Genomic DNA, 25,667 nt, shown 5'->3' with positions numbered 1-25,667 from the left:
GCTTTCGCGACACTGTGAAAGGCGAAGGGTGGGTAGTGATATTGCATGCCGCGATACTGGACACGGTGGTGGTAGTGTTTCTAGTGGTGGTGGTGGTGGCGGTGGTAGTGGTGGTGGTGGTGGTGGTAGTAGTGATGATGATAGTGGTGGTGGCGGCGGCGGCGGCAGTGATACCAGGGATGCTGGTGGTAGTGACGGTTTAAATTTCAGCCGCGTGCTCGGGTTCACGTACGTGAGCCATTACACGGGTCCACGGACTTTCTCGCCAACCGAGTAGGATATACGAGCGCCAGTCACTGTTCGCGGATGCAAATTTCGGTCCAGCTCCTCGAGGTGCTGTATAATTTCTTTTTTGTTGGTAGCGCGTTGGTACGCGCGAACCGAGCGGTCTCCGCTGCCACTTCTCTTCCGCCAGAGTTACCGCGTGCGTGCACGCGTGTCTCTTGTCCATCGTATGGATTTCGAGTGCGTGCTTCGCCGAAAGGATCCACGTCCACCCGACGTCCGTGCGTATCTGTTTCGCGAACGCGACAGCGAAGAGATTCGATAGAGATTCGGCACGAAAACGGGGAATACGACGTCCTGGCCGAGTCGCGTTCGTTCCCATGGCTCTCCGCACGAATTCGCGATTCGATGCACGTTCGTACGCGAATCGACGGGTCGAACAACCAGTTGCGAGGCAATCGCGAATTCACCACGATGAAAAAAGAATCGGCGAGATCGACCGATGTTTGTCTCCGTTCCGACCAAAGCCAGACGAATGTTCGTGAATCGTTTTACGGGAAAAAATCCGCCTCCAAGTATAATACATATATTCGCCTGCGCGCGAAGATGGAACGAAACCAATATTTACGTCGCTATGATTTACGCTCGCGACGACTTTCCTCGAATATCACGATCCACAAGAGAGAGCGGAACGAGACCGGCTCCGTAGATGAGAATCGTACCTCGTAGGCATTTCATCGAACAAAGGTTGAACGTTGATCGTCTGCGAAATCGTAATTCAACGGTTTTCTCCAAGCTCGCGCGGTTTCAACGTTTACTTACGCGAGTCTTCTCGCGTAGCAAAATGCCCGCAGGTGATAACTCGTTGGAAAAAGAGTACATTTATATTACGACGTCGAACCGTTTCTCCTTTCTTCCCATTTCTCTGAACGGTCTGACATTAAACTTCCACGCCGCCGGTAGTTCGTAAGAGTTGGATTAAACGTAACATCATGATCGATTACGCGACGCGGCGGACACAATCATCGACTGCTCCACGCTGTCTGCTTCCTCGAAGACCAGGATAGAAAGAGGTAAAACAGAGACTATCTTTTTATCGGAGAGGCCAAGTGGCTGGCGGTATACGAACAAGCGTATTGTTCGAAAGCTTGTTACATTAGACGAAAGCAGAGCGTAGTATCGATAGCGGCGTTTTCTCTTTCTCCCTGGTACGAAACCCTTGGGTGGCGGCGAGCAATCGTAAATACGTTGTAAACATTACCGGTTCTCCGATATCGGAACTCGGTTTGATGGTGCAGTTCTTCCGCGAGAAAGAAAAAAGATACGGACGAGCATGTACAGACGGCCGTGTATACGCGTATGCATACTATACGCGCATATACATCGAGCAAGTTTGCATTATGGAAATCCACGGACTTTACGACTTTTCGAAGATATCGCGTACATTTCCTTATCTCGGTTTAAGGCTCTCCGGCAAACGTTTATCTCCGTGGCGTAAAGAGGATAGATAGACTCCGCAAAATCGGCAATGATCTCGTTCCGCAGTGAGATATAGCTGGTAGCCTCCTCCATTTTCCATCCCGTGAAATATTTATATTCACGGAGAGCAAGGTCGAGGAAGAGAGAATTTTTCCATGGAAACGCGGACGATTGTTCGACTCGTGGTCAGAACAGACAGCAGCAGATTCTCTGGGTATTTCGTGAATTGGATCCGCGGCCTTGCGCGTGTTCCCGGTGTCGTTCGATCGCGCGGGAATGAATATCGGTAACCGTGGGACAGAGGGACGAGCACAGAGGGTCGATGGTTTCCCGTCGTACTCTACCCTTTCTCGTTGAATAGAAATGCCAAACTACGCGCTTTTTTATTTTTTTATTTTTGTTCTGGCGTCGGGCGTTGTGTCGGAACGAACCATCGGGGAGAACGATTCGGGGGAGGGCTAGGGGTGAGAAAAATATGGCCCGGGTGCTACGTCGATCCAACTTGCCCATTTATTTTTTTTTTTTTTTCTTTCTTTCTTTTTCCGGCACTCGAGAATCATCGACCGTTCCGAATATCGGTCACTGTAAATGAGATTCGTAGAAACGAAAACGCAACCGCGCCAGGATCGAACACCGGTCCGACCGGCGCTTTCTTCCTTCGCTTGGCGCGTCTAGCGAGAGACTCTTCACAGCGTGAAAGCAAACCGAATCACGACGAAAGAAAAACGGGGAAACACCGCGAAAGAGAGAGGGACAAAGAGAGCGTGGAGAAGAGGGTGGCAAGTGCCGGATTAACTAGCTTGTTTAAATGTTTAGATTGCCAGGTGGCAAAACTCTTCTTCTCCGTTCCGATGCAATTCGAATCGATCGACCGCTAAAAATCCGCTCGCGTTCGAGGTTATCGTCGTCAAGGGGAAGCTCCGAGCTTTTTCAACGGATTTAAATGCTCGACGGGTCCCAGAAGCAAATAAACCAGCGAAAAATCAAAACAAGCTCTTCGAGCGGTAGAATAAGAGCTCCGGTTTATAATTTCAGCATCGTGTACTCAAAACCTTTTCACACGAAGATACATCACTACCAATTGAGAAATAAAAGTCGCAAAACATCGTCGGACGCGAGCGGATTCCTCTCCGGAAGATGAAATTCCAGTCGCGATCGTGTCGTCTCTACACGAAGAAACACGCGGACGTGACCGTCCTGACGACGATGAATTAGACGGTTCGGCGAACACGAACATCACGGTAAAAGTTTCAATGTTTCGTCTCTTTTATGAGACGTTTGCCGCGAATGAACGTCTTTCGAGAAAGAAGTAGAATCCCGATCAGATCTAGCGAAACGAGTCTCGTTAAAAGAGGCAAACGCGGACCGCGCGGTATCCTTTCTCGAGCAAGAAGAACAGCTTTAACCGTAAGAGCGTCTCGCGAGTAAAACGAGTGGTCGGTGAATAGAGTCAGCCGGAGTATACGATAGACGTCGCGTAATCTGAAAACCGTTCGGCTGATTAAATCGTGGCTGAGCGAACGTAGGTGTCGTTCTATAGCCGTGACCCGGTATCCTTTTAGAAACGAACGGATTCGCCGGCGCAGGAAAAGGAAACGAAGAGTGTACGTGCACGATGCCAGCCAGAACGACGTCAAAGGGTAGAACGCAGCCAGAAGCGAGCGGAACGTGGTCGAACCGATACTCGCAACAACACCGTTCGATTTTACACTTTTATACGAAACGAGCTACGCCGATCACCGTTTCCGTGTTGTTTCGGCCTGACGGTTGTGCCTTTTGATTCGTATACGAAAATAGAGGCGAGTGACCGGTGAACGTTGACTAAAGCGCGCGACCATTGCCAACAAACGGAACGTCGCCGCTTGCCTCGTCGACGTCGACATCGGCGAATCAACGTTGACGCGAGAACGATACGGGAAACGGTGGTGATTCGAGCGGCGTGACTGCGCGTGACGATCGACGCTCCCAAATGGATGGAAAGAGTACGGCCGAGTCTTAACCGGCCTGTAAATAGTCTGTCGTAATTCTCGTCACGCGGCTTCGATATCCCTTAAGTGGCGATATCCCCGGTCGGGTTGTTTCGCAAGCGTACGCAGACTTTCTTTCCTTTTCGCGAGCGAAACGAACCGGAGGAAATAGTGCAGTCTCCAGATTCCAATCGAGAAAAAACGAGAAAGCAGGAAAGGAGAAAGGATATAAAAGGAAACGTCCAGGAAGGAGCCTAATGTTTCTCAACGACATGGAGCTGCTAATGTTCTTAGCAGTAACGGCCTCTCTTTTGGGTTATTGCCAAACAGATGAAAAAGGTAATGTATAGACGTCACTTGGACGGTGACGAAAGAAACGCGAGCTTTGCTTTCGGCTGTTACCATCGCGCGATCGTAAATCCAGGGATGCACGATGGAAAACCGGCAAACATCGACAGAGATTAACTTTTATGGTCAGCGAAACGAGTGGCCGCCGCGAATGTACTTATATCACCGATACCGACCTCTTTTTCAATGGTCCAACGATCTACCACTGCGCTTTTAATAACCAACGAAAACGCGCCAGTCGTAAACACGGGGATACGGCTTGCTCGTTCTACGATCAGTCGATCCAACGGTTCTTATTTTCCAACGATTCCTGGATCGACGAAGCTCGCGTGTATCCTTTTAACGATAATTTTTCGTCGAACGTTTGCTCGTTTCTTTCGAACGGACGCAAAAATTTCAACGATACAATTGCGATACAACGGAAAAAGGAACGCGAAAAGAAAAAGTGCACCGTGAGGCTTTACGCGCGTAAAAATGAATTTTCAAGGATCCAATTATTTTCTCGCGGATAATATCGCGAGAGAAATTTCCATTTTGACAGTAATTCAGAAACTGTTGACCGAAAGTATCGAGAAAGAAGCAAATGAACAGCGACGACGGAGTATCACTCCGTACGGAATCTCTGGCCGTTTTTAATTAGAGTCATCAATCGCGTCAGAACTAAAAAATATTTTCCTGTTATTGGATGACAAAGTAAACGAAACAGCAAATATGGAACGGTTAATTGCAAATATTAATTACAAAATTAGTTTGCTCCGTTTCGTTTCGCGAAAATTATAGCAAAGAGAAATAACGTAGTAATATGAGATGTGGTTCGCTCGGTTCACGGTGACGCAGATGAAATACCAAAGTATGATATCTGCAGTCGCGGTTTCGATCGTCTCTAATTGCCACGATACAGTCCGTGATTCAGTGATTTTCGTCTCGTGTCCTTACCTATTTATGGCTACCGCCCACTTAACGACACGTGAACACCATCAGATCGATATCGACTTATTTACGTTCTGTGGCCGAAAGAACCAACCCAACCCAAGTCTATGTTTTTCGAAATCCAGTTATACACACAGCGCGTCATTGCACTTTCTTTATTTTATCGAAACAACATGGGCCTATTTACGTTCGTTATAAATAGAAAAAGGATTTAAGTGGATGAAACAACCTTCAGTGGCCGCTGTTTATCCGTATGGCGTGGTCTTTTCGTTCTATTTCCTTTTCAACGATTTATAGTTAACGATTCGATACACAGAGACAACGAACCTTTCGGGAGATTTAATTTTAGCGGCGAGAGAGGGAAAGAAGAAACGACGATCGAATTGAAAACGCGGAATCGCGATTTTTCATCTTGACACGACTTTGATGGAGCGCGTAAAAAAACGGAACTAGCCACCGTATCCATCTCTTTATTCGAGGCTACGCATCACTAACCGATCATCGATGCACCGATAAAGCTTCAATTAATCCTCGTATAGAGCATACGCGCCGATCATTCGACGAACAAAGTACGAACTTGACCGATTAACAGATTTTCGAAACCTTTCATCTAAAATAACGTTGCCTGGAGAAGGACGCGGCGCGCATCGGATTTGCGTATAACCGCCAACATCCGCGAGGGTTATCAGTTTTACGTAAACTGTGCTTCATCTACTCACTTCGTGACTTTGATCGGGTATTAAATTTTAGCGAAAGGATACGAGGAAGAAACGAAGAAAGGATAGCTAGAAGTTTGCCCATCGACCAACAAGGTGTAATCAGTTTTTCATTTAACCGGCTAATCCATCGTTTAGCGGATATTGCGAACGCCAACGATCGAATTATATGAGGTAGAAACTTTTAGCCGAAGCTTGAAAAACAATTACCTGCTATTTTTCGTTGTAACTGAGTCGAAAACGAAATTTATCGCTATCGATTTTACAGAAACCATTCTTGATCCTCGGCTACGTATTTCTGTAATAGCCGAACGTCGAGGGCAATCTAGCCGAACATCGAAATACCATGATGGAAATAGCAATAGCAACACGAGTTTAATCAATTTCCCGTTTATCTCGCGTTCCATTTCACTAATCCATCATTTTGCTGGGAAATTAATGCTACGTCGACGCTCGGCCCGCGATCCGAAAGCGTCCGTTTTTCGAGCAGTCGACGCTTTCTCAGTCGAAAGGAGCGTATCGACAGATTTTGTTAATTAAATACGACTGGCCGTTTAACGGCCAATCATCGTTGAAAAGCCGAAATCTCTATTCAGTGCGGCATGCGGAAATTTCGCGCGTCGATTCGCGGAAAATCGCGAATATCGTGAAACGTGGCATCTTAATCCAACGCATTTCACGCGCTCCATTGAAAACCGGAATCCGTCGACGCGACAAAAACGGAATCGCGATACAAGAACAATATCGTCGTAGTCACCTTGCCGTTTATCCAGCTCATCTGTGCTTTATAGACTGCTATAGTTGTTCGTTGGAAACTTCGAACCGACAGGTGCATCGCCGAGTAAAACCAATTCCACCGACGGGACGCATCTACCACGCGACTATGTACCGTGTACTTGTCTCATCTTGTCTCGTCTCGAATTCAACGTGGGATTACTTTACCGAAAAGAAGACGAATACGATGCGGCAGCCGTTCGATGCTTTACCATTCGTAATACGCGAGTTACGAAGAGACAAAGCCGAGTTCGGCTTCGATTCCATGAACACGTCCGACGTCAAGTATCAGCTAAGAATGACGTTTATTGGTCAGACCTGGGGTTAGCTTGCAGAAACGCTACCCCCAAGCGACTGACTTTGCGCCATTTCTCTGCCCTATTATCTTGGTAATTAGCGATCGATCAACATTTCCGATAAGAGAAAATCTGCTTGCAATTGGATAAGGATCTCGACCTCGTTTATTTCTAGGTTGTGCCTTGCGCCGATAAATTCGAACCGTGAGAACAATAAACCCTGTGCGTAAAAATCCACGGATTCTGGTTAACGGGTACGCGTTAGCGTCGTACGGTATCGTCGCTGAACTCTGCCATCGCAAACCAAACTACATTCAACCGCGATACGAAGCTACAGGAGTAGTCTATGCGCGAATAACAATATTACGATCTACACGGTAACCCGAAATCGATGAAAACGATTCGCGGTCGACGTTAATGCTTTTATGCGCTGTTCGACGATGATAGAAAAGGAAAAGCGAAGAGAAAGAAACAGAGATGAAAGAACGGCCCCGAAGAAAGAGAAAAAGAGGATCCTACGTAGTTAATGACCCGTGCGGTTATTCTACGTACTCGACCGCTTTCTTAGATCATTTACACGCCACTGGGAAATAAACTCTTTACAAGTCTCAACGTTCGGTGTAAGAGGACGTCCGATTTCTCGGTATACAGCTAGATACGAGATCTCTCCTTCAACGGTCGTTTAAAGGAGTTGAAGTCGTTCATTCATCGGTCTTGCCAACCTTTTCAATCGTCTACTGTATTTTCTTTCTTCTCTTTTATCCCTCCTTCTTCTCTTCATTACGTTGTCCTCTTTCTCCGTGTTCGACACAATCGAAGTACATCGAATGATGGAAAATATGAAATCATAACGATCGACGACGTCAAATAAATTTTGCTCCGTCGTGGCGCGGCATCGGTCGTTTATTTGCCACCGCTATAGTCCTCCTTTCGCAGTTGTTTCGATTTCCGTAAAATTCCCCGTATTTTGCGAGGCTTCACCGCAGCAATGTGAATTAAACAGGTAAAAATCCATTTTCATACGGTTGCAAACGCGCAGCAGCTGAATATTTTACATCGGTAAAAATTACACGATCCTTTTATTCGCGATATAAATGATAAATAGTTTATAAGCAGGCTTTAACGTTATTAAGAGCGATCAATTATCGCATAGAAATCTACACTGGAATTATTACTTACTGTACCGAATGAAAAGGATTGCCCGAACTGTGCCATATATACAGAATTTTCTAGAAAGCACCCATTACGCGTCTAATCACATTCCTCGACATAAATTATTTATCAAGGTTTTAATAACGTTTCGACGTGTATGAGATTTTTATACGAATGATATGTACGGAACAAACAGGCGAAAATTAAAACGTTGAAACATACCGTAGTTCGACAAAATCGAATATCAAATTCAATTTGATTGTTCGAGGAATTAAATCGCTTAAACATCTACGATATAAAGCGACGCGTTCAAAACGAACATTTTTATCGATAAAATGGAAAAGCGTTCAAACAACGCGTGCGTTCCTCCACGAAACGCAGAAAAGGAATAATCAACAATTTCTAAAGTTTCCGTTTATTTGCAATGTTTGCACCGATTCGTAGAACTCATGCCCAGCGAAATTAAGGGAACGGAAAATATGCGTAAACAAGGGTATCGAATTGTTTCACAGATTCTATTGGTTCGTCGATCGATCGCTATACATTGTCGTGATCCGAGATGACCTTGACCGCCAATGAAACGACCTCGATAACTCCCATGTCATTTAAACGACCTTAACTTCTAACGACGCACGATCCGATTCTCCAAACCTACCTTATTTTTTATTCGAACTGAAACTTTCATAGCAACAACGAGATTACCTACCACTGTTTATAACAAACCCGATACGACTATATTTCCGTTTTATCGTGTCGTTTTCCTCTTTTAAATCCTATCCTTTTAAGGAACGATTTTAAGAAACTAAACTGTACGTTCATGCGTCTGTAAAAATACGCTCTACGTTTTGTAGCTTATTTTAAGTAGAAACGTGTATGCCTATGAACGTGTTCAAAGCGTATACACCTTCCGAGTAACTTAGTACAAAGGAACGAGCAAACATATACTATACATTCATATTTCACGCATCGATAGCTGAACGATTGCCACCCGGAAGGAACAATAAATTTTTCAAATTTATTACAGTGTCGTTTTATGGTGCGAGCTACATTCATCTTCCGGTACAAGAAGCTAAGGGTGCGACTGACATCAGCTTCCGGTTTCGAACTCATCTCGCGGACGCTATGCTGCTATTGGCCGCTGGCAAGACGGATTACTGCCTGATCAAACTCGAAGCCGGCAGATTGAAGGTTCGTTTGCCCTCAATGCTTACTTCTATTAATAGGCTTTCTGTTTGGAGCTCCGTGGTCGCTCGTCGTTAACCAACCGCACGTGCTACAGTCCGACGCGACAGTCAGACTTACGTCCCTCTCTTCCTGTCCCCCTTTCCTCTGTCTCTCTTTCTCTCTTTCTCTTTGACTCTCTATCTTTCTACAACCGAGCTAAGAAATTAGGCTTGCTTTGATACATAGAGAAAGGGATGAAAAAAAGAGAAGGGGAAACGCATAGAGCTAAAACACTACACCGCGACCGCCATAAAAAATGCGAATGGTGAAATACGATTTTCATGCACACGTCCAACGATGACGTTTTGCCGGTTGGTTTTATAACTTCGATAAAAACCGTGATTTTAACGTCGCATCGTTGCCCCGTTTTATTCGAACCATTAAAACTCCGCAAGTAAAAACATCTTATTTATGTACGCCGTTGCTCGTGCTCCTCACGAGCAACGGTTAAAAGGGGGAGAAACAGGGCAGATCGATGCATCTCATGGCAGAATAACATTTATCGGCGAAAGAAGAAAACAACCATCTTTTTTCTACTCTTTGCCTATTTTTCTCTCCCTTTCCCTTTCCCATTACGTAAAAAGCGTTCGTAAAATTCACTCTAGAGCAAAGTTAACGCCTTCCTTTGACTTTGTTTAAATCAATTCCAGGGCATTAAGTTCTCTCTGAATCAGCCGGGCATGAAACGCGCCAAGCCAATAATGAGTTTCAGCGTAAACTTTGATATAAAATACATACCGTTACGACACGATTTTGTTGTAGTTAATAATCCATCGCGTAACTACTGTATCGGAATGATCTCTTTATACCAGGTGAAATAAACAATACGACATTACAACCCATCGATCGCCGTTTCACGAGACAAACAATTTTCGTCGCGTGTCTCAAAAATACAATAGCGGCTCGCGGGCCGGCGACTATTTTTAATTGAATTAAATATGACACGCCGGGATTTAACTTTCACGCGCACGCCACATGAAATAAAATATTGTAATTTATTTCAAAGCAACATCCTCTGTAAACTGCCGTGAAAATTTCTATTTGCAAATAATCGTGAAAACTGTTCTTCCATGGTTGTCGTTAAAACGCGATCGGCAGCGAAATTTGTAACGCGAATCGTTACGTTTTAACTTAGCAAAGAAAAAAAATACCAGCGTTCTATGTCGCACGGTCTAACGAAAAAGTATGGAGGAACACGAGATCGTTTCGTTCAATTATGTCGGGTCGCGATTATACGTCATAATTTGTGCCGTCGTGGGTTTCGTCGGAAACTTTTATGTTTGTTTGCTTCCGGATGATTTTGCTGTAACACGTTGAAGCGTGCCGATCGTTAAGGATTCAACCACGAGTTCTCGGTGCTCGTATGAACGTGCACGGTTATTAACGATCGCCGGTGACGCCGCGACGTCGGCCCGAAACGAATGCTCGTTGCTGAGGAATTAAACGACTCCAACGAACGTACCAGGTTGCATTACGAGGAACAACGATGCACGTGGGACGACAGTGCCCAGATGGACCACTTTGCTCTTAGATAGTAATCGTCGTCGAGCGAGTAGTTACAAATTATGAATCCGTGAGAAGAATCGCTATAAGTATGACGAATTGGAGCAACATCGCCACAAAATGCGTACAACTATCTAACGATAAATAGGAACCAGTTGTTAATCCAGCTACGCTCGTTACGTTTAATTCGAATATATTATATCCAGCGATCGCGTTCATACGATGCAAACGCTTGATAAGTAGAAACAAACGCGAAAGCCCGAAACATTTACAGAGCGCTGGCTATTAATCGTCTGTCAGCGGTTATTGTTACCTGGCCTCAGACAAGGGACATTAATATTCTTTAGCGAGAGGGGATTTGCAAACTTTGAATCGGTGACGCGTATCGTTCTTGATTGAACGTTTTAGACCGATTCTGGCATTAACTTGGGTTAACGCGATTAGCGAAAGTCGCGTTTCGTGTCTCTCATCCTTCGTAAACGCGTTCGAACGTGAATCGATAGACGCAAACGAGATCGTAACACAAACCACGTTTCACCGACGATGAATCTTCGTTAGAAATTGCGAACGTGTAACTCTCAATTAAGAAGCTACATAAAGGGAAGAGACGCAAACAATAAGCAACCGGGCAGACAAAACAGTCTTGACGTCCGCGGCAAGCATTTAACTGCCATCGTACCGTATCGCGCGATTATACGAATACGAGAGGAAAAATTCTCGAACGAAACTCTAATTCGATCTAATTCAGCAAGGAAGAAAAACGAGGAAAGCGCCAGTTCCTTCGCGAACTCTAATAAATCTAGAAAATTGCAGACCGATCAGCCTATTCAGCTGGCCGAGCGAGACCCTGGAAATGCGAATTGCTATAATTCAGCTAAAAATCTAGAACGTCGTGAAAGCAGTTCCCTTCTGGATTCGTCTTAAATCTTTCGGAAACGTAGAGAAAATTACAGAGCAACTGACTTCTTCGATACTACTACGCAGTGGTTAATGCGTGAACGTAACTGTCGGCCGTCTTCTAGGAAATTTAAATCGTCGAACCCGAGTCTTTTTGCGACAACCTTAAGACGATGACTAGGGTAATCCAGTATCGCGATAGAGTGTTGAAATACCGTCTAAGTGCATTAGAGGACGAGGAAAATGCCGTTTCTCGGTGGAGCGCTAGGATCCAAGGTGAAAACCGCGCGAATCTAATTTCGCGAAGGGTTAAGTCCACAGGTCGAACCATGAGAAGACGGGTAGGTGGTGTCTGAGCTTAATTAAATTTGTTAAGAAGATCGTTAAAGAGGATGAGAAGGGGGATAAGCGAGAGAGCAAAAAGTGCAATGGAATCGTTTCAGCCTTGTATGCCTCGGTACGCTGTCGGATCTGCCTCGGCTCTCGTTTCGTGGTTTTACTCGCTTAAAATCTTTTCCATCTTCACGGTTATTCAATTATTCGGAAATTGGAGCTCATCGACGAGAAGTATCGTTTACTTCCGATTGTTTCAGCAGCGCGGTAAATTCGCATGAAAATTTATTCTATTGCGCGTTACAGCGTTTATATTTACCGAATGAACGAAAAATCTCTATGAATTTAATCAAACGTGCATCGTTTGCTTTGTATCGAGAGTCCGTCGAAATGATTCGATGTCCGCCGAAGCACGCAATTCCGAATTCGGTCCGGTAGCCAGAATGTGCGAGAGAGAAAGAAGAAAAATATCATCCTTTTTCTCCTGGTTGTAATCGACCAGTCGAATATTTGTCATTGTTCCCTTTCCAATCACCGGTGCTGCATCGATAATGCACCGACGTGGTCGTCTCTTCGACCTTCGAAACGTATAGATTCGCGTTTACACTCAACGAAGTGTCGTGTCTCTCGCGCTTATACATATTAATGGGTTCCTGCATAGTCATCGGACATCACGCTACTACCGGCTGAACTTGCAACTCGCAAAAGCTCACGCCTTTATTACGGAATCGATCGCAGAACGAGAAGAGACCGTCTGAAGCGTCGGTGTTACGATCGGCTTCGATGCCAATCGCGCAACCTCGTAATTTCTACCCGCCTCTGCGAACGATCGACTTTTCATTAAGGTACGATTCTACCACGGCTGTCTCGGTGGTTCGTTCCCCTGTTCAAGATCAACGACGAAGAGATCGTGGCAGTTACATCGAAGACGTCGCTATAAGTCTCGATCGGTCGATTTAGGTCGCGATTAAAGACTCTTTATCAGAGGCTGCCGCGTCGTCCCACGGCAAAGCGCGTCCCGTACCATCCTAACTCGATAATGCATTACTCGAACCAGTCTCATAATGTCGACCCAAGATGCCGCAAAACGGAAAAAAAAGCTTCGCGTAATCCCTGCCCGTTTGTGGCGTCGTACCGGATACCTGTGCAAAAGGGTCGAGCTTTGGATTAATAAAATGCACTAGCTAGACTACTATGTCAACCGTTTCTTTTTAACCGGTACCTGGATTATCGTGGCCGCTTTCCTTTTTCACCGGACGGACAGTTCCTTGCAGATTTTAAACGAAGCAAGTGTTACGTAAATAGATGCTAATTTTTATTCTAATTTACTTAGATGCCGGAGTCAAGGAGTCGGCGCGAGTAAGTTTCCTAAATAAGGGAAGGATTATGCGGTGAGCTGTTTGCCTTCCTTGCTATTCTTTATGAATTATGTTCTCGGGTATGTGTTCTTCGCAGCTTTTCAAAAACTCGCCCACAGGTTTCAGAAAATCCGATTACGTGCCATCTAGTTAGAGGTAGAGCCTGATAAACGAGCAATAGATGGCAATCTGAGGAAGATCAATATTTAATACGTTTCTAGAGTATCCTTTTACACTACGCATGCATGAACCGAGGATGTGATTCTTGTTAAAGTAGGATGAAAAATGGGACGTTGAATCGCCAAGGGTTTCTCTCGGCCCGGCTTGTCGGAGAAATTTCAAAAAGTATTACTAGCACGAGCTAACCGCAAGAAATCTGACTCTTTTCACAGTCGCGTTTCTTCCGAGATAATAGGAATACATAAACCCAAAATTGTACACCATCGAAAGAATAATTCTCCTTCCATGCGTCACTTTATCCAAATTTCCAACAAGGAGCAATTATCCTTGGAAGAAAGTTGTTCGACTTTGGCCGAGCATCGAAGTCCATGTAATCCAGTCTGTCTTTAATCGAGCGACTTACGAAGATCGTTTCTTTTGATTTTTTTCACAGGTTCACATAAATTTAGGCGCAGGTGAAAGCGAGATGGCCAGTGCTCGTGGATTGACATTGAACGATCTGAGCTGGCACGAGGTAAACCTGACGAGACGAGAAGCGAATATCACGCTACAGATTGACGTGATACACACGACCAAGTCCCTTCTACCAGGACGTTTCTTCGAACTGAATATACACTACGGAGTCTTCATCGGGGGACAGGGTGACTTTAACGAGCTATTTCTAGGTAAGGCGCACCGGCAAGCTTGACTCACTCGGATAAATCGTCGCGCCACGTGACTGCACTAGCTTACTAACTTACGCCTCGTTTCCAACGCGAGGGCCGCACCAGCTACCACGCATCGATTTTGATGAAGTTTCATGGTTACATCGAGAAGACAAATATTTTTTCCTCGAGCCAATCCGCGATAGTCCGTGCAATTACTTCACAGCATTTAACGTTTCTCGTTTAAGATGTTCGTAACGTAGAGCGACTTTCTTGCAATTTCTTTGAAATTTTAACGATACGTTGTTTAACATATTATCTGTATATATGTATACAGACGTATAAATATACATGATTCAATCTTTAGAGAGCCTAGCCTTAGCGAAATGGAAATATTCATCTTCAAAGTTGTAAGTTCTAACGCGTAATCCCTATAGAGATGCTGCATGCCGAGCTGTTGCAAAAATAACTTTTTGATGAATTGCAAAAGAACCGTTCTTACGAAGTTCTTAAAAAAACTAATATGTAGTGTAAAATGATTAAGAGATTTTTTTTTCAGAAAAAAAGTTAGTCTTCGCCCAGCCGTTTCCGACTAAGAGTAACGTGAAATATCGTAATATCGGTATTCTCCGCATCGAAATTGCCGTGTACATTACAACGCGAATTACGTCCATTTCCGAATTATTCGTTCGTACGCGCACGTGCAGACAGCTACGAGATTTCTTCATAGAGAATCTCGGACACGCATGCTGAACATGACCTTCGAGTTTCAACGTGTTTTACTTTCAATAGATACGGTTGCGTTACAAATATCTTAAACCGTTTTCTTCCTTAAGTCGAACAAGACTACGATTTCGTTTCCTTTTGTTCGGTTGAACGATCGCCAACACAGCCTTTAACATCTATCGGAGTGAAAATTTACGAGTATCGTCTACGAGGCTACCTTCAACCAAGATTTTCACTGATAGATTTTTACTACTACCCCAACGATAAAATCCGTCGCGACCGAAATTGAAATAGAAAAACAATATAAGGACGTTCGACGAAAAATATTTCATTGACGCGGTCGAGTGGAACTAGATTTGACAAACCCCACTTCGATTCCACACGCCATTCGTATAAAAACTCATATTTTCGCAACTGCAAACGGATTATACAGAGACGACCAGAGGTTTGTGTTACGTGATCACGGCCCGGCAACAACCAGTTGGGTTCAAATATTCGTATTGCGTTTGTTGCGGCAAAATATCTACTCTATTGCAGAGATTTTCTCGCTCTACGTACAATGGAAGCAACGGATCCCACGATTCGGCAGTCCAGTGTTTCTATTTATTATTTCTTGTGGCACGATCGAATCCGCGAAAAATATTTCCACTCAGGAATTTTCGATTACGAACTGTTTTCGCGATTCTTCTACTCTTGTACTAATTGTGAAGTAGCTGATATATCGTACCAGTCAGAAAGCAAAAGAGAAAACGACAAACGACGATTACGTAGATAAGTAAAAATACAGGATGAATCACTCGAAAGCAATCGTTAGAATCGCTGGTTTTATTTTCTTTCTTTTTTTTTTTTTATAAAAATTAACGCACGACTCGCGGATTTCTCTTCGTTTTCTCTCGAGTATCTTTGAGTGGCCTGGAATATCCTCGAATAGTTATTATTCGTCGTTGAATTCGAAGGACAAAAAGATACGAAAATTTTTCAAGAGGATTCTAGTATTTTTCGTGCTAGTAGCAACGAAGTTTCACTGATAAAAGCTTTCGATTTCGATCTCGATCGTTTAACGATAAACAGCGATACAGAAGCAAATCGATAAGGCAATCGTGGGGGAAACGGAGTAAGCAATTAAAACAGCGATTCGCCTCATATATCAAATAGCCAGTCTGTATCTTTCGACATCGATCTAGTGAAATATTATTTAGTGTACGTCATGGGGGATATTTACTCCATCCATCACTGACGTGCGCACCATCAGCAACGGTCATTGAGCAAGATTAGCACGGAGAATATTCTGATAGTAGGACACCACGACACTGGCCGTACTCTCTAAACCTAATTTCTAGTCGCTGACGGATCGATCATCGATCTCCTTCCCCGACAAGATGAAATTATCGAAGCTTACCGGAATGGCCGACCCGTTAATCGGGATCGTGAAATCGTAAATTGGATGTGTACGGTGCGTACAGCTGACCGACAGAAAGGCCGGTTTCGAGAATGAGAAGCTACTCCTTTCATTCGGATCTAGGCATCCAGATGATATCTAAGTAGCTCCGACAAGATTATACCCGATGAGAAACAATCCAAGCGAGAAATATATGTTATGAATTTTGCTCCTCGCGAATTCCACCAGACTTCCGCGCGGTCGAGTTCTGTCTCTGGTATCTCTGTTGCGTATCTCTCGCAGCTATTTCCGCGGGTTAAATCACAGCGCAAGGATGAACGGTATGGTTCGCCTCAAGCTAAAACGGCAATAACTTGGATCGCAAGAGCACAGTGACAGCGATAGAGACCGGTTGGTTAAAAAGCAAAAATTCATCGGAAGGTGACCGAGGTGACGCGTTCCAAATTGAATACGATCAGTACAAACAGAGAGTGTACCGGTGACGCTCGTTCCCCGCCGTTATTCCCTCGAGCATCTCGTGCAACGCTCGACGACCAGCTCGAAATTCAATTTACATATTCATGACAATTCATTTGTACCCCATGGTACGACATAACCGTACCCACCACCCCTCCAGGATCTCTTATTAATTCCTGCTACCCCGCGAACCCCGTTAAATTCCCGGAGTCGAGGAATAAAGAACGAGGAAAATGGCGAACAGACCGTCTACGTCGCGCCAGTCTCGGACTATTCGTTCGTTCGTTTTTCGTATACAGAGTTTTCGTGTTCGTGCGCAATTTTAAGAAGAAAGGTCGGAACGATCCTACGAAGTCGCTTCTATGCGACCAGACCGTAGAAGAGTTGGCGTAAAGTTAGAATCGCGGCGACTTTTCATTTTCCATCCATCTCGCTGAAATATGCATGAAAACGGTATAGACTGTTAATCTAACTGCGAGACTCGGATGCTTCCTTCTGTCGACTATCCGCGGATTAAGCCAACGACGATAAAACGGCTAAACATTAAAATAACTTTTCATTCGGGTCTTCCCGTTATACAGGTAGCATTGAAAATAAAATTCTCAGCATGAATTTCGTTTATCGAGTGACGTTTCCGTGGCTACGCGAAAATATAGAGAACACTCCCCACTAGACATACATCCGATACCGGGAAATCAATAAAAGTATATACCGAGATGTCGGTGTCAATGTTCTATCGCGAAACATTCGATCACGGTTACGTCCAAATAAATTGAACAGTCTTGAATGTGGCGACAGGGGAAATTATTTATTTTATGGTCGCTCGGCTTCACGACCGCGAATACGGCGAATCGTTTTCATCTGCGAACATTCCGATATCACCGTCTCCGCAGCGACGAAATATCGCGATACATATGAAAGCCAGCGCAGAATATTTTTTATCGCTCCCTCGCTCTCTCTCTCTCTCTCTCTCTCTCTCTCTCTCTCTCTCGTCGTTATTTTCTTCGACGATGCGACGAAAACTACTCCCCTTTCTTTAAATGAATACGAATACGAATTACCAGTCGCCGAGTAAAGCGGAACTCCTTGTACCTGTAATCTCTGTAGAGCGTTTTAGATTTCATTTCATTTCATTTTAGGTTTCATTCGCGACCACGTGCACAAAAACACCAAACGCAGGCGAGGTCCGTGCAAATGTGAAAGATGTTTGTAGCTAATTGGGAGACTGGGCTCCCCCCGATAACCCGTCCGAATCGCGTTTTCTTGGTGATGATCCGCGGTGTTTGTACTGCCTTGGCCCGTGGACTCTTCGTCGTCCCGTTAGAGCAGAGTCTCTTGGCCCAATTATCCGCGGAAGGCAAAATAAGAGATATCCTATCCTCCGTTTGTTCAGATTCCTTCCATTCGATTGGATGCAGTGGATTAGGATTTACAGCCGCATGCGTATGTAGCCATCCTGCTCCATCGTGTCGATCTTTATCCGATGCTGTATCGTTCCGAAGTTGTCCCTTTGATATTGTCGGCGCCTTGTATGCGATAACGTCCGCTGGTTCCGCGTAACTCGGACTGTTATGCCTAGAATCTGGTTTCAAGGGACAGTTGCTTGCGCTCTGAATTGCCCGGCATTAGGCCTTGTTTCTTTCCGAAAGGTGTCACCATGCTGGGTGTCACCTTGCCAGCGCACCGAATTATTTGCCAGCCTGAGCGGCAGAGCGACTTATTTTCCATCCCAAAAAATTCCATATTTTCATGAACTTTGCCAAATGAATGTTAAATATGTTGCAAATTATCGACTAAAGGTCAATCGGTCAGGTCAAACCGATCGGTCGATATCGCGTACCTCGAATGAATTAACGCTCAAGGTGGAGGAGGTTTAATAGATCGAGTGTTAGAGTAATCCAACACTGTATTTGCACTTATTGTATAAACGTAAAGTGTGATATTAGGAACACGGCGGTGTTAAGATCTTGTTAGGGGCTATATTTCACCCGTACGGTACGATGTCTGATGATGAATTGTCCTCCTACGTTGCTGATTATCCCTAACAGCTTTCGTCTATCCCTCGTGCCCTTCCGACTATTCCTTTCCCGGCGTTTTCTACTTGACCTCGGAGTCATTAGGTTTACAGCTCGGGGAGGACATGTAATTCGGAATTTCCTAAAGAAGGGAAGGGTCCATATGAACCCCCTTGAACGGTCCCGTTTAAAAAATTGCTGGTAGTGGTATATATTTATTCTGTAGGCTCTTGTTCTCGTCGTCGATAGGTAATGGGCCATTTTATTGACCTTAAAACCCTGCAAGAGCGATGCGCAGTCTCTCCCCTTCGGAACGGGACATTTTCCAGTGACCTCGGTCCATTTTGCGGTTATCCGCGGTATCTTTAGCCGCCTGTAGGAAAAACCGTTCTCGAAACTTCTCCAATTAATATAATCGTGAAGCACGCGAGAGGATCACGTAGAATGGAAGCTGTGGCACGGTTGCGGCATGAACGATTTACCGCACTATGAACGGCTGGGTTTATTGCCGAGGTTTATATACCGCTACACCGGAAAATGTCATCACGAACCCCTGTCAGTAAACACCCGTACGGTTTTGCATCCTTGTGCGTCTCGTATTACCTTACCCCGGGTATATAACCGTCGTCTTTCACGGAACCGCTTCCACTATAAACGCAACTTTCAAGCCGATACCACCACGCGCGAACAAAATCGGATTCGTTCGATCGTACACCAAACTCTCTTTATCAGGAAATGAATTACCTTTGGTTGAAATTGCTACGTAGATCGGGCTCGTTCTAATAAATTAACCGAGTTACAGCGCGATTATTTTCGTGAATTATGTTTGACGATCGTGTAATGGAATAGGTGGATAGCTTGAGATAGGTTCGATAGCCTAGTTGGTTCCCTGGCAGCCAACGAAACTGAGATTATCTGGCCATCAACCCCGATGTGGTTTGCAACTGACGCTTTCATTACACCGCTCCTTCGCGAAGACCTCCGCCACTGAATAATACCTCGTGAACCGGTGCCAAAGGGTGCCACCGCGTTCTCTACGTTCCGCGAGACTATAAGAATCAGCCTGGCCATCGAATTTAATATCCGCCCGTTTCGTTATTTGCTCGTGCGAACAGTTCGTTCAAAGGGATTTGCAAACGCCGAATCCGAAAGTCGCGCGACGCTAACGACTCGAACGAAATCGTTTAGACCGTTGTTCCAATCGATCACGTGAAATCCAGCGAGTTTCCTTTTTCAAATTTGACCACAGCGCGTCGACGTCGACGATATCTTTTCCTTCATATGTTCCTCTATTCTCAGGGCACACGGATTACTTGAGAGGCTGTATGGCTGACATAATCTACAATGGCGCCAGGGTAATAGAATACGCCAAGTCGAGAAAAGGCCAGTCGGAGGCGACTGCCGTTGCGTGGAGCTGTTCACCGGAATTCGACGCTACAAGAAGCACGGAAGTTAGTTTCGTGGAGGATGGTGCGTTCACAGCGATCCCAAGACCTATTCCACGCTCGGGCTCCAAGTACGTAGATAAATACGGTCCTTTGCGCCGTATGAATTACATCCAAATACTCAACTTGTGGAATAGTAGATAGTCAAATTAATTAACGTTCGAGCAAGGCCTGTCATAATAGAAACGTTATTTCTATTATTAACCGCTCATCGATCTTGCGCTTTTCTCAAACGCAACGATTTCGGTCGCGTAAGTGTCAGTTCCAACGAGATATGCACGCGTACACGTAGCCGATTTTGTAACAGAAAATGAATCGACCTAGGACGATATTATAGACGAACGAGCCTCGCGCATGACGCTTCGTCAACCGTCAAACAGCTGTTATTAGCGGTTTCAGAAATTATCGATAGACGGATGAACCGCTATGAATACAAACTAACAATAATATTTGATGCGTGTCTATTTAAAGCGTCGGGTAGATGTAAAATCTAGTTCCCAAGTCAATGTTAGTGCCAGTCTGTGAGAGACTGCGTGCTTATCAAAACTAATCGACGAGTACAAGTTACCCGGCGAATCGTGCCGAGCTTGATGAACCATTAATAATCGGATAAATAATTTAGCAAGCTAAGAAGGATCTAGCAACACGGCACGACGGAGGTAATTTAATTTCCTCCGAATTTAAATTGCAAGACATTCGTCAGGATGTTTTATAATCGTAAAATCGCGGCGGTATCAAAGGTAGATATCTTTTACGGAACGTATCTTTGTATTTCTTTCGTAGCAGATACTAGTCGGGTAATGTTCTTAATGTTGTTGCAAACCTTTGACGAATGTCCGTACTACTTTCAACGACAAAGGCCAGCGAGAACGCTAGTGAAGCATTTCGGAAAGCTCCAAACAAAAACCGCAATCGCGTTACGACGAAGACGTCGCTACTAGTTACAACAATATCCGCGATTCCTCGTATCTCCTGCTCTCTAAGAAGTACTCACTTTGATCTCATTTTTCGGAATAACAAAGAGTTCCAGGAATAAGAGTTTTGATTGGTTCCACGAATCGCAACGGCAAACTTCTCTCTCTCTCTCTCTCTCTCTCTCTCTCTCTCTCTCGCTCTCTCTCTTCTTCTCTCTGGTTAAACGAAAGATAGTGTTCACGAAATTAACACTACTGACAATTGTACTCGTAAAAGAAAGATCATAATGTACATATATAAGGTATCTCTAGCGTGTAATAGTTCTTTCGTTGAACTTTTAATCGGTATCATTGTGCATGAATTTTGCACGATATGCAAAAGAGCGGTACGGAATACAGGGAAATTCCCTTAGAACGACAATATCGCGAAAATCTTCCGCGCGATAATTAAAACACGACTAACCGAATTATCTTTCCCGATTAACAAATATACAGGAATATCCGAGCTCGATATTCTCGGATAGAATAGAATTCATTTCGCGAAGGACTGAAACAGCTTCTTCGAATTGCACGCGACGTAAAGAATGAACGGGCACCTGGAAGTCTTTGTCTCCCCAAATTAAAAACGAGCTCGTCACGATTCTTAATTCGAAGCTTGATACAGAGGACAAAGGGGGTACGGTACCTGTTGCGTATCGACGGTAACGACGGTGTCGAAACAATGCCAACAATCCTGTTCCCTTCGCCTCTATGTATTGTACGTGGAACATCCTTGGACATCGACGGCTGATGAATTCTGTCGGAGCGTCAGAACGAGCGGCGCGCACTGCAAACATGCCGGCGGAAATGAAAACGCTCGGTGTCGTTTAGACGGTCCTCTTAAACGCTCCTGACCGAATTCAACCAGAAACGTGTAAACAAAACGTTAATCACCACGGAATCCAACAATCTAGGACGACCATTAATTCCACGCGTCCGCGTCTTCATTGCTCTCGTCCGTGTTTTTCCGCGCATTTACGCCATCTTTTGTCACGTATCGTCGCATCTCGAACATTGCGTTCAATCCCGGGAAGATGACAGTCCTAAAAATTGATTAAAGAAACGCTTTTCAGTTTTACAGGAAAGATTTGACAAAAAATTTCAATTTGATAAAAGTACCGCGAGATACTCGTAAGCCGCGTGATCGTCCCGCGATCCATTTAACTCTCGCTGGCAATGATATCGCGCCGCTTTTAATTCGTTTCCATCCGATTATTCTTATCGCGCATCGATACAGCGTTCGAACGCGCTCCCATTTCCACCAGCTAATAATTCATAAAGTTCTAGCAGAGGATTTTCAAGTATTTCGTTAAACACGTTTCGCGCGAGACCTGCAAAACTTCGCGTAGGATAAAGGATGCGAACGATCGGGTAATTTCGCCGGAGCAGTTAAGAAAGTGGAAATTTCGCGTGGCGCTCCCTTGACGGTTTAGCGGGTCCCCATTCATAGGCGGTAGACGCGATCCGAACAAGTCAATTTACGAAATTCTAGCTCGCTCGTGAATAGAACCGGCGATGTTGTTACTGGAGTTTTAACGTTATTCTCAAATACCGTGGCTCGCTTCGTGTATCCGGGCATGTTGGATAAACGCGGTTTGACGAGTTCGACTCGCGTAAAGTAAAGTTGGACAGTGCCGTTCGGCCAACGACTTCCTTCACAATTTTGCCCTCTTCGATCGATCCTCCCCTTCCCTTCATTGTTTCGTAGATGGGAATTCGAGTTGAAGACCGGCGCGGAGAGTGGCCTGCTGCTCTACAACACTGGGCAATCGTCGTACGCCGATTACCTCGGGATCGAGTTGTTCGAGGGTAAAATTCGACTTCTGATGAACAAAGGGAACGGGCCGACCGAGTTGATACACGGCACGCCGGTGGCGGACGGCAAGTGGCATCGGGTGGCCGTTGACTTCAATCCGAGCGGAATCGGGATCACGGTCGACCGTCAAGAAAAAACGATCACTCTACCCTCCGGTGGAAATCGCTACCTCGATCTGGCCGACACCCTCTACATAGGCGGCACAGAGCTGAATAAACGCGCCAGAGCGCTCGGCAAAGGCCTAAAGTCCGGTGACGTGAGCTACAATGGTTGCCTGCGAAATATGCTGCTGGATAACAAGGAGCTCGGTCTGCCGGACGTTAAGATCAGCCAGGGTATCGTCGTTGGCTGCGTTTGGGGATATCCCTGTATCGATTCGGATCCCTGTGTTTCCGAAGCAGTTTGCTCGCAACTAGGCGTCAGCTCTTTTAAGTGCGACTGCGATCAACCACTGTGCATCAGAGCAAACTACGCCGAGGATCACAAGGTAAACGTTTACAAATTCCGCTTTCCGAAGAACGTTTCTGCTTTGCGATCGGATTTCTACCTCCTTCCGACGTACCTTCCATTTTTCCACCAATTCGCTCGCATCTTGTCACCCAAGGAGAAATTAGGTAAGAAGAGAGGCAAGGACCTTCGTGATACGCCTCAATTTCAAATTCCGTAGGTTCACTCGAGGGTAAATTTGCCCGTGAATTTGGAGATACTCTCGCTAAGGCCCTTGGTACTATCCGAAGGGGAACACGCGCTGCTGACGAGCGATAACATTGCCATGGTACTAGACATTGCTAAATATGGGATGGAAGAGGACGGTGTTATCTTCAACTTGGTAACCCCGCCCACGTACGGTACCTTGGCCCTGGATCTTTTAACGACCAGAACCGCGCATTCCTTCACTCTTCAAGACGTTAATCGAGATAAGGTAATGTGTTTCTGCTACCAGTACGCGTGGAACGGTTTTCCAATATCCGTGAAATATCGTAACGTGGAACGATCGGTGAGAAGGATGAATCGACGAACGGCAACGATCCAACAGGTAACCGATATATTCGAGCAACACAAAGAAAAGTGGAAAATCACGTGTTCTTCCAGTTTGTCATAAGGCCACGAGCTATAGATAGTCCGCGGCACAAGGACTAACTTTAGAACCGTGGGGGGCCGCGTAGTGGGCTCGTGTCGTCGGAACTCTCGGTTCGGTCTGTTCTTCTTCTACTTACACCCGATTTATCCAGCGACACTACGTCTATTTATAGACACCACCACCACCACTTATTAACGTTTTTTTTTTTTTTTCGAGGGTTAACGTCGAGCCGAAACCGCTTATCCGTTAAACGTTTTCTTCGAAGCTTAAAAAAGCGAAACTTTTTTCGAAAAGTCTACACAGAGAACGGGCAGAATCGGTAGAATTCGCGCGTCGATTCAGTATGCTAATCGTCGATTCATAAGCTCGCCTCCGCCGCTTTAATTAATTTGAACCGCGGGCAGACGGCAGATTTAGCGCCGGCAATGATTCAACGACGGGAAAGCGTAAAGGGAATCTTTAAGGAAGTTTAATTTTAAAAGCGGCGAGTCACGCGGAAGGTACGAGTTTCAAGATATTAAGGCAGTTTATTGGTTCGTTAAGAAGAAAAGTTCTCCTTGCAGACGCATGTACATCGTGAATAAATCATGAAATAAGGTGAGATAAGTGTCTCGTTAATGGCGAATCTACGAACGACTTTTTATCCGTTTTTTGCAAAAATTACCATGCTCGGTGAATCGTAAAGACCGTTTGCCGACGTTGCTATAAATCGTTATCATTGCGTGTTTACGCATCTTTAGATCAGAAACATGCATATTCATAAGTACTAAAAACATTGTCTACCACAGGCTACATTGTCTCATTAGTGTGACGCAACTCCTTGGCAGGTACAATACATGCACGATGGCAGTGAAACCACAGAGGACAGTATGATCCTGGATGTGAGATTAGTGGCAGGAGCTGGTTACACGTTGCCAGGCTACCTGCGAGGGCGACTTAGGTTTCCACTTCACGTCAACGTTACACCCGTTAATGATCCGCCGTTGCTCGAAATATCGACCGCGAAAGTGCTACGACTCGCTCAAGTAAGACACAAAGACCTATAATTCTTCTATCGAACGGCCGCACGATTTTTCTCCTCGAAACGAGCCTCCGTCCGAGAACTCGAAAGCACGTGAACCTAATTGACGCGAAACAGTCTGAATGCTTCACACGACCCCACTAAATCAATTAATCGAATTGAAGAAATTATAGCCTGCCTGCAGTGTTCGTATCTTTAAGCGAGCATGGCGGTCGAGTCGTAACGAAATCGATTTAAGTCGCCTCCAGTCGTTGCTCCTAATTAACCACTTAGAGTTGCGATCTATCTAAATGGAATAACTTGCTCCGTCATAAAAATCGACCACCCTCGCCGCGTTGAAATCTATGAAACGGTTCAACTACAAATCTTAATGTTTCCATTTCTTATTCGGTTAGATAGAATCGAATTGACCTCTTTATCTGATCGAATCCGACGATAAATATAATCAGCCGTTTATAATCCGTAGGGCACGAGGAAAATCTTGACGAAAGAATTTATTTGGGCGATCGATGCTGACACGCCGTCAGACATGTTGGTTTACACGGTCTTACGTACCGACGCGGATGCTGGCTATGTGGAAAGAGTGACTTACCCGTCGCGACCAATCGACACGTTTACCCAGGCTGAATTAATGCAAGGATTAATCGCATACGTACACCGTGGAAACGGTAACAGCTTCATCGATATTCGCTATACAAACGAACATTATTGCCTGTTAATTGCCATCTA

The 25,667-nt window shown here is 45.0% G+C and overlaps 1 protein-coding gene across 6 annotated transcripts in view; it reads left to right on the top strand.

Moving 5' to 3' along the window:
- LOC126869290 (chondroitin sulfate proteoglycan 4) overlaps positions 1-25,667 on the top strand; it is a 33,604-nt gene that overhangs the window by 474 nt on the left and 7,463 nt on the right. For 3 of the 6 annotated variants that reach the window (XM_050625639.1, XM_050625640.1, XM_050625638.1), the window contains exons 2-9: positions 3,267-4,010; positions 8,912-9,075; positions 13,816-14,047; positions 19,922-20,138; positions 22,729-23,323; positions 23,504-23,758; positions 24,745-24,942; positions 25,405-25,606. In XM_050625639.1, coding sequence (XP_050481596.1) covers positions 3,929-4,010; positions 8,912-9,075; positions 13,816-14,047; positions 19,922-20,138; positions 22,729-23,323; positions 23,504-23,758; positions 24,745-24,942; positions 25,405-25,606 — 1,945 coding nt within the window. In that variant the 5' untranslated portion in view covers positions 3,267-3,928. Of the gene's footprint in view, positions 1-121; positions 2,946-3,266; positions 4,011-8,911; positions 9,076-13,815; positions 14,048-19,921; positions 20,139-22,728; positions 23,324-23,503; positions 23,759-24,744; positions 24,943-25,404; positions 25,607-25,667 lie in introns of those variants that run through there. The other 3 variants (XM_050625636.1, XM_050625637.1, XM_050625635.1) reach the window with 3 other exon arrangements.

This window comes from Bombus huntii, chromosome 9, assembly GCF_024542735.1.
Source record: "Bombus huntii isolate Logan2020A chromosome 9, iyBomHunt1.1, whole genome shotgun sequence".
Lineage (NCBI taxonomy): Eukaryota > Metazoa > Arthropoda > Insecta > Hymenoptera > Apidae > Bombus > Bombus huntii.
The sequence above is the reverse complement of the archived record's forward strand: the minus strand, read 5'-3'. Positions and strand labels throughout refer to the sequence as shown.